Raw genomic sequence first — 17,407 nt, 5'->3', positions numbered from 1 at the left:
TGTTATTGTATTGCTTGGAATAGAGTATTTTTTTAATATAATGCTTTAGTGGATGGCTTTATGGTCAGCAGTGCTTATATAAGAGAAGCCAAACTAAAACATGACTGTTGAGTTAGTTACTGTCCCTTTCCTAATTTTTCATAAAGAATTTCTTGGTGGAGGACACTTTCTGGATGGTGATAAGGGAAAAAGAGCTCATGTTCTTTTTCTTCTGTTTTCCTGCTCACTCGCTGTCCTTCTCCCTCCCTCCTTTTTTATGGAAATATTGCTGTATACTGCAGGAAAATGAGTTCTTTAAATCCTACAGCACACTTCCCAGGATACTTACTCTCATTTTGAAAGGAATTAGATAAGTACATTCACTTTTGTTTAATGCCCTCCATTTCACTTTTTTCCTCCTAAAGTTCCACACCTTAAATATTTTTCTTTTCTTATTGATGGATTCATTAACATGTCCAATCTGATTCTTTTGCCAATCTGGATTCAGACTTGGTTGTGGGATTGAAATTGCATTGGTCATTCTTGTAGAATAGATGACCTACCTGGGCTGGCAATTGGATGGGAAGAGGACAAAGTTTCTGGTTGTGTTAAACTTCTTGACAGCCTTCATTCTCCTTAATCAAGATACTCTTCTAGATTACCTGCAAGGGTTAGGAGTGGCTGGCACTGAGTTGTAATGGTTCTCTTCCTTCCAGAGCAAGTGGGGCCCTCTTATGATTTAATGTCTAACCAAAGTTCTTAGGGGGGGTGTCCTCCACAGGCATGGGTGAAGCATTATTAATATGCTGATGATAATCCGGTTGCATATTTACACCCTGGACTAAACATGTAATCCTAAGAAGGCCTGAACTAGTGCCTGTAAACTGTTAAAACCTGGAAGGGAAGAAACAGGCTTAGGCTTAATCCCCCCAAAATGGAATGGCTGTTGAATTAAAGTCTTCCGATTCCAGAAAAGGAAAATCCAATTGACTTTAGGCAAAGCTGTACTCCCCTGTGGAGAGCAAATTTGCAACCTGGAGTTCTCCTGTACTCAAGACTCCTGCTGCAATAACAGTGGAAGTCATTGCAGAAAAGTCCATTTCCAGCTTCAACTGGTACATTAGTTGTGGCCTTTCATGGAAAAAGAGGTTTTACTGCGGTAATTCATGCTCTTGTCACTTCATAACAAGACTAATGTAATTCGCTCTATATGGGGCTGCCCTTGAGAGCCAGTTGGGAGCTACAGCTGATTCAAAATCCGGCTGCACAGTGTAACAAGTGAAGCCTGATTTAGCCATGTAACACCATTATTGCAGACGTGCTGTTGATAGTCAGTCAGCTTCCAAGTACAATTTAAGATGCTAAAGGTCTATGGAGATTCTCAGTCATCCAAGTCATAGTTGTCCCAAAGGTGCTTTTTCAAAAGGCAACTGGACTTTGTTTTTCCTTTGTTTGAAAAACAAAGTCTAATTGCCTTTTGAAAAAAGCACCTTTGGGACAACTTAAGGTGCTGATTATCTTCTGCAAAGCCCTATCTAGCTTCAGACTGGCTGTCTTGCAGGACTGTCTGCTCTGAGTGGCATATGCCCATCTGATAATAACCAGCAGATTATGCATGCAATGGGTGCCTCCTCCTGCATAGTTTCAGCAAGTAGGAGCCTGGGGACAAGCCTTTTTTCTTATGGCCCCCTCCTCTGGCACAGTTTACCTACAGGGACAAGGATCTAAGGCAGGGGTCCCCAAACCCCAGTCCGTGGATCAGCACCAGTCCGCGGCATGCCAGAAACTGGGCCAAGCAAACAAGCGAAGTCCCATCCACGGGATGCAGGCAGCACATGAAACCATGCCCACATCTGGTCTGCAGAAAAACCTCTCCCCACAGAACCAGTCCCTGGTGTCCAGAAGGTTGGGGGCTGCTGATCTAAGGGATACAACCCCATCCCTAAACAAGATAGTAACAAAAAATAACATTCCTTATTGCAATTCACACACCTCTGGCAATTCTGTCTGCAGACAATATGAGTGAAATAGCTTTCATTTGTTTGTTTCCTTGTTTTTCTCTAGGCTCAACTGTCCATCATCAGTATCCCATTAGTTCTGGAGTTCTCGTTGGCTCCCTGTTTGTTTTTTAAAAAAAAATAAATCCCAAAACTTTGTCTTTTAATTTGCACCAAAAGCTTCAGCATGCTTCTGAAATTCTCCATATATATATATATATATATATATAAACCTTGTATGTTAGTGATCTCTTTTTATTTGCAAACCAATAAGCCAGTCGGCATTTGCTGTTAACAGTTTTTAAAAACAGTCAACAGGGCCACTGAATGCCTCTCCGGTGATCCCTTAACACTGGAGCCTTTACTAGGCTGCTACAAATACCTCTTCTGAAGCTGGGAAGCTACGCAGCTGCTTCTAATATTTCTGCCTGAATTTGAATTTTTAGTCATGCTCTGGGACTAAGAAAGATGCATGAATGAATCCAGAATGTTAATCTGCATAGTGAGAGACTAATATTCTCACTAATACTTTTTCCTGTCACCTGTATTTGCTCAGCAGTTCAAATTTGATGTGGCCCTAGCAGCTATTGTTTTAAATATCTTTTATATGATGCGGTACTTCTTAAAGAAAAAGGCAAGAAAGCCTCTTTACTGTTTTAGGGATAGCGTAAAAGGCAACATTTACCAATGCAACCAAAAGCTATATGGAAAACAGAAAGGGGAAGTTAATACATTTTAAGATGTGGCATTTGAGACTCTTTACGGAGAATCAAAGGGTCATGTAAAACACTAAAATATATAGTATTTGGCCGTTAATCATGTATATAGTTCCATTTCTATCAGTGCATAGGGGTAAACAAGATAGTCCTAATTTCTATTAGGCTGCTGTTGGCCATTTCCAGCTGTGTCATGGACAGCATGCTCTGAAAAATAGCTGGCACTGTGATGTAGGTGTTTGACACTGGAATCGATGCGGTCTGAAGCAATCCACACAGAGGCTGCATGCTGTGAATCACCACCAGGAGCCTCTTGCATGAAATGAGTGCTCCAGGGCTCAGCAACGGAAGACTTTGGGATGCAGTCATTAAAGTGCCTTCAACTGGGCGTTTCAGTGTTGCTTTGATCTTAATTCCAGCAGGAGATAAGAGAGAAAGGTCACTTGCTCTTGTGCGTAGGGAAGAGACCCGTGACTTTTTCTTGATACAGTTATACAAGGGAGAAGGAGATGGATAGTTTAGATGGTTTGTCAGTTGCCCATACGAGTCTATTTCTAGAGTGCCCCACAGAAGTGGTTTCTTGTGTATGGGAACAATAAGTTATGCATCAAGTGCAGGCACTCTTAGCGTCATCCTCTCCCCACCCCCATCCCACCCAATGCCCACCTTTTTCCATGATCAGACTTCAGATTCTAGGCTAGATATGCGTCTCCACGATCTTCTTGCACAAGGGCTGTGCATCCTTGGGGTTGTCAACGTATTTCTCCTCTCTGTGTTGGCCATCTGAATAAATGTTGGATAAACCCTGCTCTGATTTCTGCAGTCTCTCTGTGTGCTGTTAAAGTACATGGCCCTCTGACCCTCCGCACGGACCAAGAAATCCCTGCTGCATGGGGGCCAGGATGCTTGACTGAAACAGTGCTGGGAGGCACTGGATTGTTCACATAGGTGAGAAGGGCCTGGATGAAAACTTCTCCAATGAACAGGTAGATTTGGATATGAGTTCAAATACGCGTATTGCTTCTGCACTACAGCTGAAGAAGCCCTGTGTACGCCTGAGACGTTCTGTAGACAGGCCTCTCGATAGAATGGTAGCCTTGTGGATTGTGAATGTAGCAGCTGTTTCTCTTTCCAACTTAAACCATTGGCCTGCATACATTTCTTATTGCATGCATTGCTTGGCCTAAGGGCGTCAGGAGAATGGTGGGGGACTCCATGATGGATCCCAGGCAGCACTTTTGCTTTGGGGATCAGGCTAGCTTTGGGGAAGAAGTCCAAGATATCCCTGGAACTGGAACACTTTGGTGGACGCTTCCAGAGGCCTAGAGAATGGAACTGTTCATGCTGTTTCAAGGTTGATCTTGAAAGACTAGCTGTATAGGTCTCCTTTTCTCTCCTCAGCTCTAGAGGGTCGTATTCTTTATGTGCAAAGGGTCTACAAGTTTTGTTGTCCTTTGGGAAGGAATTATATATACAGGGATGAGGCAAGTAGTGAGTTTCCAAATTCTTTTTCTTCTCAGAAGGGAAAGCTAGCCTTGACTCCTGGGTTGCACTGCTTTGCTCGCCTTCTTTATACAGGTGATCATTCTGGTGGAACTTTTGTTTCCCATGGCCTCTGGACACGGGGAGCTTATACTTATGGTTATGTGGAGAAAGTTCCTGAAGAGTCCTGACTGGGGAGTGAGGAGCATCACTAAGGGAACTTCCAATGTGTTTTCTGAGGTTCGCCTGAGAAGTGGTCAACACATACTGTGGAGAGTGGTACGCAGCAAGAGCCGGAATAATCTTATCTTCAGAGCAGTTGCCTCGTAATTTCAGTGGATGAAGAATCTGTGGGTGCTCAATTGTCTCTCCACAGCTTTCACTGGCTGGTCCCACAGTTTGCTGAGGTGCCAGAAGCAAGGGTGGAAAGTTCCTCCCAAGCTTCTCAGTTGCTGTAGTGTTGGAGAACTGAGCTGGCCTGTTTGACCCACTAGTGTTCTGAATCACAAACTGGGGAGTCCTTAAGGAGAAAGTTGTTTGGAAGTTTTCACTCCTACTAGACCAATTCTCTATAGTGCGTGTAGCATTTTCCAGTGAGTTCTCAACACTGGCTGTTGATACCATATTCTTGGCTGCCTGCAGCATCTTAAGCACATTGGCTTGAGCAGAGTTAGCAGTGACATCTGGTTTGTAAACACGAACGGGGCTTTCCAGGTTCTGGACTCCATTAAAACAGCTGTAAATACCCTGGGAGTACAAGATGAAACAAGAAAAGAATGACAAACTATGTTGGGAAGGAATGATCCATGATGATACTAAGCTAGACTTTTTTTTCACAGACAGGACATAAATATTGAATAATTTCTTTTATCTGAGCAAAACTAAATGCTAAAACCATATAAACCTGCATTATCAGATTCTTCATCATTGAAATAGGAATACAGAGAAAGCATTTTCTACTGAAATTAGTTAGGGGAGATTGAACAGAACTTTAAAAAAAATTCTTTTCAATTGTTGGTCTTATGTGGAAGATCTTGATTCCACAATGAAGATCCAACAGCTCACTAAATAGTGATTGGAAAGAACTGTTCTCTCTTCTACAATGAGCTGCTCATTCAGGCAGATGTTGTAGTATAATGAAGCCATCTTCTCTTTATGTCTCAGTATGGAATCTTGTGTTCTAGTTGTTAGCTTCATAACTGTCTTCATTCTGTATTTTAAAGTGTTTGCTGCTTAATTAAATTTTGCAAAATATTCCTTGAGGACCCTAATAATGATTGTTATGAGACGCAATGAATCTAGCGGCTGGTTAAGAAATTTCATGTAACTAGAATTCAGAAAATGCTTCTCAGATACATGAGTTTAATTTAGGCATTAAAGCATTTAAGAATAACAGGAAATGTATGTTTTAATAGGCAAAAACTCACTCAAATTCTATGAATAGTTATATTGTGTCTGGCTTCTATTCACGCATGAGTGGAAACATAAGTATTTTTATTGTGTTTTTATTGCTTAGCTAAGGTGTTTATAATGCAAAAGAGAGAAAGACATGAAAATGCACACACAATATAAATGTAATAGAACTCAACAAGCAAATAAATTCAATAAATATGATTGTTTTCTTTCTTAGTAATTGTGGAAACTGTTTTTTCATTGCTTTATTTTCAAATACATTTCACACAAGTTAATATTAATGGCATCTTTCTGAATTTGTTTTTAGAAATTCTGACAGCAGATCCCACCTCATGAATCTATACTAGGGATGTTTGTTAGAAGGGGATTATTAGTAAGACTGAAAACTCTCCAAAAGCAGTTTAGAATAAATATTTTGGGACTTGCCCAAACACCAGAACCCTCTACTGCTCTGCTTGGTGCAAGTATGAAAACCAAAATAACCAGAGTTGAAATAGTGGATGGAAAAAGTTGTTCTTAAAAATATGAGTTATAAACAGTGTAAATCCTTGAGTCTTATATACACAGAAGTAATTCTCATAGTCAACTTCCAGATTTTACTACATCATCTGAACTAGCAATCATTTTAGTTTGTATAAGCACTGTATTGCCTTAAAACAATCACAAATAATTTGAAGCTCTTCATGTTGTTGTGAGTGAAGACAGCCAAAATATCTTCCTACCTACTAGAATGACTGAGTTGTTTGGAATCAGACTACTATTACTCACACAATTTCTTGAGAACTCTTGCTAAGCAGTTAAGCTGTCACAAGGTTAATAAGATTTAAAACACCTACAGAGAGCAGGAGGCCTTATGTGGGAAGAACAAATGATTGAGTAACAAAATAAGCTTGCCTCTTATGCATCAGTTAGCTGAAGCTGGGTTTAATTGATTTATAGCAGCACTTTGACTAGAGACAGACCTAAAGCTGCAAACTTGACAAAGGAACTGAGAGAAAAACAAATTTATTATTATTTATCATTAAATTATTATTTACTGTATTAAATTTATTTACCACCCATCTTGCCATAAATTTATCCCAGAATTCCCAGCCAGTTCTGCTCCAAAGGATCTTTGGGTGTTTTAATCACAATTTCCAATCCAGACAGACTATTGACAATTTATCCCTTAGTGCATTCAATATCACCTTCTTTGTTGTGGATCTCTCTGGGAAACAACAAATCTCCTATCTCTTGCACACAATGATGTGAGAATGTTTTAATCGAAATATGAGAAGTAAAAATTAATTTCCCTTTAAAGAGGAAAACAGAGTGTCATATGTGCTCCCATTGGCAAGCTTTACAAGCTCCCATTGGCAAGAGCCACAAAATGGCTTTCTGAGGGAATGTCTTGGCAACTCACAGCCTAGAGCATTTGAACACATTGATGATGCCACTAATGTTTTGCTAGATGCCCTGGTGTGTAGAGCCAATTTTTAAATTGTTTTTTCATCCACATACTTATTTTATGTTCATTTAAAAGAAAAATGTATTTTCAAAAAAATATAGTATCTACAAATGGTAGCTAATTAGTGAAGTTATACCTCAGTGCTCAGTATGTCCTTAGTAAAAAAAAAATAGCAAGCAGATTACACTGAGTTGTTTTCATGATACAAAATTATAATTCATATAGGTATACATTTTGGGACCTAATGCAAAACCATTTCTATATTATTATAAAAGTTGAAAAGAAGAAAAGCCCCCTAAAATATAGATAGTTAATATGCAGAGTCAAATTTAGCGTAGAACTTTACCTTCTGTAAGATGATGTCACCCCCAAAATCAAGAAAATAGCATGCAGTGAAGTGATGAGGCTATGGAACTGGGAACGGGTATGCTGGAGGAATTGCTCTCATCCAGCTTAATCTATCTCTCGGGGTGGTTTTACACCTCATGCTAAACCATGTTTTAATCATGGTCTACCAGATGAAACACAGTTGGTGGAGTCCACTCAAAGTCTTGAACTATAAGCCATGTTTTATAAATCACAGCAGCCGAGTCCATACATTACCGCTTAGTGCAGTATGTGGAACTCAGCCTCAGAATAGTTGTTGCGGCTGGAGAAACTGAACAGTAGGCAGAACACAAATCTAATGAATGAATTAACATTTTAAATTGTCCTTGTTAATCAACATTTATACAAAAGAGTAGCCCTAAAAATGCAGAGTATTTCCTGGGGAATGGGAGAATAATTTTGATTATGATTAGGATGATCATCAGATTTGTATCCCACTTTTATTTGTGCAACTCAAGGCCGCTTGCATAATATTCCCGCCTCCAATTTTCCTACAACAACCCCTCTGTGAGAAGGGTCTGATTGAGAGAGAGTAAATGGTTCAAAGTTACTGAGCTGGCTTTCATGCCTAACAGACGACCAGAACTCTCTGGTTTCCAGGCCAGCACTTTCATCCACACCTAAGACCTGGACAGTCAGCTGCTTTTCCCAGGCCTTTGCCGAGGTTGAATGAATTCTCCTTGAATAGTGTGGATTTATTTGTTTTCCGCCCCACTCTGGTTCTTGTTATCTTTGCCTATCTTTATTTTTATATACAGGTAGTCCTCAACTTGCAACCATTCATTTAGTGACGGTTCAAAGTTACAGTGGCAAAAAGTGATTTATGACCATTTCATGCTTATGACTGTTGCAGCATCCATATGATCACATGATCAAAATTCGGATGCTTGGCAATTAGAATGTATTTATGACATTTGCAGCATCATGGGATCATGGCATCCCTTTATGCGACCTTCTGACAAGCAAAGCCAATGAAGAAGTCAGATTCACTTAACAACTGTGGCAAGAAAGGCCATAACATGGGGCAAAACCCACTTAACAACTGTCTCACTTAGCAACAGAAATTTTGGGCTTGATTGTGGTCGCAGGTTGAAGACTATCTGTACACCAAAATTTGAAATCACAACTGCCAGTTCTTTAGTTGGTGTTGACCTTCATTTGCACCATTCATTAATTAATAAAAACTAATAATAATAATAATAATAATAATAATAATAATAATAATAATAATAATAATAATAATAATGCTTTCACTTGTGAGCCCTCAGAAGGGATGGCATTTGGGCAGCACCCAAATGCAATAAAAATAAATAATTAAATAAACAAACTGCCCGTGCAGGAGCATTACTCACCCTGCTTATAGCTAGAAGGAAATCAAGTCTGTGGGACTTGGGCACGGAATGCCGCAACTTCCAAAACACCAGGTGTTCCCAAGCAAAGACAAGCAAACTCAGCCCCATTGCCACCAGCAGCATGTAAAAAACCCCCGCCATGTTATCAATGTCCAGCTTACTGCTCATTACTTCATTCTTTTCATTTTGGCAGATACCAGACAACCACACAGTCTCCAGTTTTTGGGTTTCACCTGCAAAACAGCACGCAACAGACAAAGGGTAGAAGTGGGTATACTTCTAGCTAACGAAACCATCTGATATCAAACATCACCCCTTTCGTAGAAACAACTGTCACATTTCTGAGGGGGGAAAAAAGATGTTTGGATGAATTTCACAGAAAAGAGAGGGGGGGGGAAGTATAGTCTTGTTTTGAAAAGGTTTTTTTGCTATTAATTTTTAAATGTCTGTGCAAAGTGACCATTTTAGCATAGCCAGATCTGAGGTGGAAAAAAAAATTATTAGTAGCTTCTTCTCCTACAGTGCCTCGTATTTGCCTGTTTTTGTTTTTTCTACTTCTGCATTTATGTGGCTGAACTAATGATGTAGGCAAAACACAATGATGATTTCGTGTTTTAACTTCCAGGCGGTGCAAGTGATCAACGGAACAAGAGTGCAGCTATCATCTTCTCTCACTCCCATGGAGTTCACAACCGCCAAGCACCTGGCGGGTTCAGCCATTTAGATCAGTGGAACAGCATGAGTGGGGAGTGACCAGCTCATTATCCTGACTGCCGGTTTCTCATTCAAATTGGAAGATTAAAAGCAAAACACATGAAGCTCTGTGCCCCAAATGTAGTGGTACCCTCAATTAAGTTGACAGACAATTAGAATGAGCTAGAATAAATCTCTAAGTTTCCAAGGCAGACATTTTCTGGAGCACATTCCATATGGAATCCTTCAGTCTGTTAACAAAGCTATAGTTTCAACCAGAGATGTCTGTAAAACCTGCAAATGCTGAAGTACATATCTGAATATATAAAAGTCACTTGCGCGCATGCATTGTGTGTTTGTTAAATCTATCTTTCCCTTTACATTAGTTTGGTATCTCTTTGACAGGAATGGCATCCAAGCAAGCAGGAGTCAGTGATTTTTTTTATTATTATTATTATTATTATTTGGAATAGGCCACTGCTGATAACTAGAATGTGCCCAGTGCTCATGCTTGCCGGGTCAGAGAACCCTGAGAGGTTAGATCTAAAGGCAGGCCTGGTTCAGCACTGTGTTTGCACAGTGGGCAAGTGAGAACCATAGAAACAGGAATTGCAATAGGACTTCCATTCAGATTCCATTCGGATCAAGATGCCTTCTGGCTCCATATAAAGAGTCCTCAACTTATGACCACAAATGAGCCCAACATTTCTGTTGCTAAGTGAGGCAGTTATTAAATGAATTTTGCCCCAATTTTACAACCTTTCTTGCCACAGGTGTTAAATCAGTAACACGGTTGTTAAGGGAATTTGGTTTTCCCCTTGGCTTTGCTTGTCAGAAGGTCGCAAAAGGGGATCATATGACTCGGGGCACTGCAGCTGTCATAAATACGAACCAGGTGCCAAGCATCCAAATTTTGATCATGTGACTATGGGGTTGCTGCAACAGTGTGAAAAATGGTCATAAGTCACTTTTGCCTGTGCTTCAATGGTCTTCAAATGGTCACTCAATGAGCTGTTATAAGTCGAGGACTACATATTCATATGTGAAAATGAATACTTTATTTTTTTTAGGCAGTAAATATGAGCTAAATAATAGCTCTTCGGAGAAAGATGCATTCTGTCTGTTTGGATCTCAAGATGGTTTCTTAATGTATTGCCGTTCCTGTAGGTGGCATATTTATTTTACTTTCTTCTTCTTTTAGTCTCCTTCTACATCTGGTAAATAAAAAACATCCCCTAAACCTTCCCAGTTCTAATGCATAACCACATGCTTGCCTGCTTACTTATAGTATATCAGCCACTTACTAAAGCTGCTGAAGTAGTGGAAAATTTAACTCCTCCTGAAGTGAAGAGAAAGACCTTTTCAGGGAACTGCCAGGAGTTCAGCTTGATCTAATATGAATCTTCACAGAGAAGAACAGTTTTCCAAAAACTTTTCAACATTTTCTCCAATGACTAAGGAATTCGTCATCAACATTCAGGACCAGAATTTTGAGGAAAATACAGAATGGGCAAAATGCATGTTGGTGTCTAGGACAACATTTAGCCCATATATTAGGTTTCCAAATAAGAACTAATGATGCCTTTCATAACCATTGTGTTACTGTAATAGAAAAAAAAATAGCTGAGGTAATTCCTTTCCATTTTAATGAAGTTCATTTTGCTGAAGTTTTGGAGCTACTTTTATTTCCATCTTATAATTCAATTTTAATTTGTATCTGAACAGAACATTTGCAAATGACCGCCGAAAGAGTGGGGAGTAGCCATTTGTCTTCTGGGGAAAGTATTCGCCCTCTTCCTATGCTGCAGATGCTGCTTTAAACCTGCTTTGTTTCTGTCAAAGGAGTTGGGAAATGCAAGTGTAAAAAAGACAAATCATGGCATGGAAGGACCGAGAGGACACTTACTCATATCCTCTTACAGGCATGTCTCACTAGCTTCCATTTTTATTCAATATCCATACTTTTATATGCCACAAAGATAAATAATAAAGTTCTGCAGGTATTTTTCAACTATAGTAAAAAAAAATTGGAATTTATCATATATGAAGACCAATGGATTTACCAAGCTTGAGGTGTAACAAAAAAGTTTATTCTTAGATTTTGGCTCCTTGCAGTTTCAAGGTTACGGTCTTGGACCTGTGATACATGTTCACTTTTTACCTATAAACAGACTAGTGTAATGGGGAAAAAAATCATCAGTATTATTCCATGTGATCAAGGTTTCAAAAATGGACTGCATGCTGTCTACAGTATATGTAATATAATATCTTGTTTTCTTTTTTCCTTTGGTTCTTATGTTTGGTCTTTTGTTATGTTTTTGTTTTACCCCTGTATATTATAATAAAGAGAAAGCTCTACTCTGAACTTGGCAAATCATTGTGACCCTGGAAGGAAACAAGTAGGATGCAGCAATAATTTCTCCCAAATATTAGCTAGCAATGTGTAACTAAGAGAGAAAATGACCCACCATCTCCCAGGAATTGCAGGAGAGCTAAATCAATTGTTCTCTTCCACTTTGAGTCCTTCTGGAGAGCAATGCCATAGCCAGTGGTGGCAAAGACTTTCCCACTGCCAATGGTTACCAGCTTGCAACCCTCATCCTTGCCAGCCATGTAATTGAGCACTGCAGCATCATAGATGAAAGCATCCAGCTTTCTGGAATCAAGCACACAGAGAAGGCAGATTAGGGAACAATTGCTATGAAACACAACAGGAAGGAAACTAGGGACTCCATCCAAGTTGGGAAAGGCTGTGTTAGACAATAGGCATGTGCCCGTTTTTTAAAATGACTCTGAAGAAGTGCTTTGTACTTTGACCAGGTATTAGCATGTCTCTGTTATTTAAGGGAGTCTAACCTGTTTTCAGGCTTCTCAGACACGTCAACATTTCAAGGCAACCTCAATGCTCCTTCAGGCTGGCTTGAAAGCCAGGGAAAAAGTCAGTGTGTGTTAACGAACACCTGTCTTCAGGTGAGGTCCAAAGCCCTTGTTCCAAATCATTTTCAAAGCATGCACAATCCTGCTGCAGATCAGGTACTGCTGGGTTTGAACTGATCAGAGAATGCCTGTATCAAGGGTGCACTTTCTGCCACTTCAGCTGGACTATAGAACTACAGGGTCATTCTTCACATAGAAAGAGTGACCCATAGGCCAGGTGAGTACATGAACCTCATCAAGACATCTTTCATCCCATTAGCATTTTCATCAAATAGGTTATCAGTTGGGCTTCCCACCAGACTTAATTGTAAATTAATTCTTGCTTTGTAGATTATTATTTAATCCTATTCAGGGCACTACCAAAACCCTAATCAAGGAACTACCAAGGAGAACATCACATGCTCACCAATACTGATAGGCAAGCTCTTGTATATAAATAGGGAGCAAACCCCACACTCACTAGCACTGATTATGTTTCCTAGCAAGTAATGAAATGTCTGCAAGCAAACAACCAAGCTCAGACAGCACCAAAGACTTGACAGTTCAATCTCAGGATATATATACAGTGCTTTTTTTGTAAAAGAAAAAGGTGCCGGAACTCACACGTGTCATACAACCCGCCTTGCCTACCCTACAAGTTTCCATCCAAAAAAGGTGCCGGAACTCCGTTCTGAGCGTTTTATTGGAGACATCCGATTGCCTCTTTATAGGTGCATATTTTCAGATGGGGAAGGGAGCAAGATTGTCATATGACAGCATGCAAAAATGCAATCTGTAGGCTGAAGACTGGTAGAAGTTCCATTGCATTTAATGCCACAAACACCAGATATATAGAGAAAGTTTGGGCATCAAGGACTTTCTTAGCACATGAGGAGACTACCATAGGCTGCCCCTTCCAATATGGTGTTATACTCAATAAATGTACCTACTATTTGAAAGTAATTGTAGATACAGCCTGCTCAAATTGGAGTACCTACGGTATGTAAATTTTCCTCACCGAAACAAAGTAATTACTACAATTTGACAGGACTAAGTCCTAAAAATCAATGCTGGTGTTACTTCAAAAGGATTAGCAATCTTGTCCTAATCAGATCTGGTTAGGAATGCCATTGGACAGAGAAATCTTGAGGATGAAGAAACAGAAAGCTACCCCATTTTGAGGCTGACGAGAGCATCTTCCACTGAGCGCTGGTTGTATTTTACCATGTGGGAATGCATGTCATGGTAATTGCTCCGGATATTTCTTTCTGTACTACCATTGGGAACTGTTCCAAATCGGAATGGAGGATACTGCTCTTGAGGTGTTTGGAACTGGAAAGGAAGACCAAAAGTAAATAGTTTGTGCATTTTCTTCAGCACTGAGTCTAGCCCAGAAAGAGCTATGTGCATACTTCTGTACCTTCCATTTTACATAACCTCAGGTTGAAAAAGGAGGTTATGTACACATTTATTTTATTTTAGCTGATAACTTAAATTGCCACACTGTTCCATTTACTTTTTACAGAGAGTCATGATACATTCAAGGAAATGAAGAAAGAAAAACTGTGATCTTCACTCACATCAAAGTCAAATATAGGAGCACAAATGGTTTCCCAGAAAATTGCTTATTGTGCTATAGATACAGGGACCATTATTTTTAGTAACTTTTGCTGTTATCCAAAAATGAGTTTTCACACAGCTGTTCTCCAAAGACTAGTTTCCTATGATTAAAAAAAGCTAGTAATTGTCAGGTTCTGACAATTATCATGCCTATGAAAGACAACTGAGTGGTCTCCATGTGTCTTGCATTTTGACTTTTTCCCCCCATTTTATTTATGTGATGTTATTTGGAAAATTTATACGGCCATCGATCTGAAAGAATTAAATCTGAGTGACTAACAAATAATGCATTAAAACTGTGTTCATAAAAACTGATTTAAAAAGCTATATAGAATGCAATAATAAAATATTAAATAATAATAAAATATAAACATAATATAACCAAGGGAATTCACACATTATCAGCAATTCACACACTGTCATATATACTGGGCTTTAGTATCTTGGCCCTAATACCCGAGGAAGCCAGGTTATCCTGTCCTTTTAGAGCAGAATCTGGTCATCTGTAGGACTCAGGACTAAAGCTGTCCCAAGGGGCAGGCGCTGAAGTAGAGAAACATGTCTCCTGGGTCCCATAAGATGAAGTTGGTTCAGAGAGGGTATTGTCAGGTGTGAAAGATCTACACCTGAATGTTCAATTTAACTGATTTATTGCTAAAAGCCTATGCACGTGAATCTTCTCAACGAATGATCAGCATCTGCTTAGAGTTAGATAAGGATCAACGACAGTCAAGGGGGGCAGTGTTGGACTTTGTGGCTATATAGTGATTCTAGGCTGATTCCTCTTTTCACCTCTTCATCTGACTCTGTCAGCCCACCCTGATGGACCTGGTTGAAACTGCTGGAGACAGGCTATTCCAAAAGTAACCTGCCTCTGTGCCATGCGGGGCTTTAATGGTGATAACAAGTACTTTGAATTACATCTGGAAATCTATTTCGAACCAGTGTGCTCTTTGTACTATTGATGTATTTATCAATTTAAATAACATTTAAAAAGAGACAAAGACGATTAAAATCCAATGTTAATTAAAAGAAGGGGATGGGTCTTCAGGGCTGCTAACCAGCCCCATGGATGCATGAACCTCTGTGAGCTCCCAGGAAGATAGCAGAGCAGTTATCGCTGTTGTGCCTCACATTGCCTAGACCTTTGATCAAAATGAGTCTGGAGACAAACCAAATCCAACTTCACAAACCTTCACTGATTATCATCGACATCCTAAACCATGACCTAAACAATAAACTTCAAAACCATACTTTGAATGTACACCTCCAAGGAGCATGACCGATAACAAGGGATTTGGGGATTAATGGAAGGCATCAACTTGCTACCATTGACCTTTCTGGTAACTTACTCCAAGGTCATTAATGTTGTTTACCACCTTCATATCATATTAATAAATCATCACTGTTGCTTACCTTCTTATCACTCAGCCCAGAGACGGTATCAATATATTGCTCCTGGATCATGAATGCTGCCAAGTTTGCAGTGTAGCTGGCTAAGAAGATGACAGCAAAGAAGGCCCAGATGAGGACCATAATTTTACTGGTAGTGCCTTTGGGATTTTCAATGGGAACAGAATTGTTGAAAACCAGAGCCCACAGTAGCCAGATCGACTTGCCAATAGTGAAGGATGGCCCGCCAGACTCTAGAAGAAGGAACATAAATAATGAATGACTTGCAAGCTTTCTTCAAATAAGAAACAGATCTGTTAGCAATAAAATAAAATTGTAAGGGATGGTTCTCATCCTCAGTATAATGAGTGCCACCTGAGGGTTGCAGTACTGAAGACTTTTCACTCATTGATGCAAAAATTTAAAAAAATGAGCATTTTTAGTAGTGTACTTTGGAATTTGAATTGCTTTACTGTACTGTTTTCATCACAAGTTAACACTTAAAGGCACATTTTTGGAAATAAAACTATGCCTCTTTAGAACTAAAGCTAAACGTTGTGGTTTATCTTTGCTAGCTGATGGGAAATTGCCAGAAATATTTAGCAGCTGCAAAAGAAAGACAAACTAGGGAACAGGAGCTGAACATCAGAATCAGAAGATCAATTCAGCTGTGATATGGAAAAAAAATCCTAGCTATTTGGGATGGTCAATTATACTTATCAATCTTGTGGGTTACAAGCTGACTATTCTGGAGAAAAGGAGGGGAAAAGGAGGGAAGGCACAGAGTCAGTCAGGAAAGGCTAAATCAGAAAAGGTGAGATTTGCTGCTGGGACACAAGAGGATAAAAAGAACAGGTGTGTGGAGAGGACCGAAGATTGTGGCTGTGCTCCAGATACATGTGCTCACCCTCTCTCTAATTATCCCCCCAACTATTCTAGCTCTACATCTGATCAGAATTCCCGTTGGCCCCTTAACTGGAATCTTCAATTTGATAATCTCCTTGAACGTTTGAGAGACGAAATCCACTTTATAAGATCTCTGCCTGTTGTTTGACTCAGTGTCCCTTGCTTGCTTGCTGTTTAGTAAAAGCAGATTGGATTGATTTTGCTTTCATACATTTGGTTGTCATGCTGCCCTAAAAAGGGGGAACGGTGGTTAGAAGTTTCTCCCATGTATTTAAGCGTAGGTAGCTTTATCTACAACCGTGAAAATACATGTGGCTCTGATCAAACAATAATAATGGAACATTTTTGCAAAATTCTTTGGAATAACTAAGCCTAAGGGTTTATTAAGTATTCCAAGAGATCAGCCATTGAGTCCTTGAATACATGAACCATAGAAATCCTCTAAGCCTAGCCTTAATGGTACTCTGTATGCCACTAAACATACATATATTAAATTTTAAAAAGTTAATGGCTACGTTTTTTGCCATTTCCCTTTGACCAGCATTGAGCCAGGCCCCTACTCTGGTGTTACACACCCTACCACTGCCCCTATGCATTGGAGTCCCCCGAGAGGGTGAAGGAGCAGGACCACCATAATCAGCTGCCTGGAGTAGTCTCTGGACAGCAAACACTGTTAGCAAAGGAGAACTGAGAGTCAGAGGAGAGAGGGGGGAAAAGAGATGATGCTGGCGTACATGCAACCCAGAGTAATACAGAAAGTGATATCCCTCTCTGCACACACACAGCCAAAATGCAACTGCAGGAAGGAAGGCAGTCTTGAAAAATCATGATGGGACATTTTTGGTATGGAGATTCCTTCAATTTCTAAGAAGGAGGGAAACAAAGTGGTGGGCTCAAGTTCTGAATATTTCATTTTTTCTTGTATTAGGATAGTCTTTTTTGCTTTAAATTAAGAATGCAACAATGAAAACAACAATCTGAAAATGCAAAATACTGTGTGTGTGTGTGTGTGTGTGTGTGTGTGTGTGTGTGTGTGAGAGAGAGAGAGAGAGAGAGAGAGAGAGAGAGAGAGAGAGAGAGAGAGTGTTTTCCAATAAAGCAATCAGG

At 39.7% G+C, this 17,407-nt stretch overlaps 1 protein-coding gene across 1 annotated transcript in view; it reads right to left on the bottom strand.

Annotated features, from left to right (window-relative positions):
- Positions 1-3,370: 3,370 nt before the first annotated feature.
- The window catches only part of GRIN2C (glutamate ionotropic receptor NMDA type subunit 2C), a gene marked incomplete at both ends in the record, with an annotated part of 56,207 nt that continues 42,170 nt past the window's right edge, over positions 3,371-17,407 (bottom strand). Inside the window, 5 exons of the mRNA XM_083353399.1 lie at positions 3,371-4,921; positions 8,774-9,006; positions 11,935-12,122; positions 13,554-13,714; positions 15,419-15,648. Of these exons, the coding sequence (XP_083209525.1) occupies positions 3,371-4,921; positions 8,774-9,006; positions 11,935-12,122; positions 13,554-13,714; positions 15,419-15,648 (2,363 nt within the window). The remainder of the gene's footprint in view (positions 4,922-8,773; positions 9,007-11,934; positions 12,123-13,553; positions 13,715-15,418; positions 15,649-17,407) is intronic.

This window comes from Vipera ursinii, assembly GCF_947247035.1.
Source record: "Vipera ursinii genome assembly, chromosome: 2".
NCBI classification, from domain to species: Eukaryota; Metazoa; Chordata; class Lepidosauria; order Squamata; family Viperidae; genus Vipera; species Vipera ursinii.
Note: the sequence above shows the minus strand (reverse complement) of the source record. Positions and strands in the feature narration are given on the sequence as shown.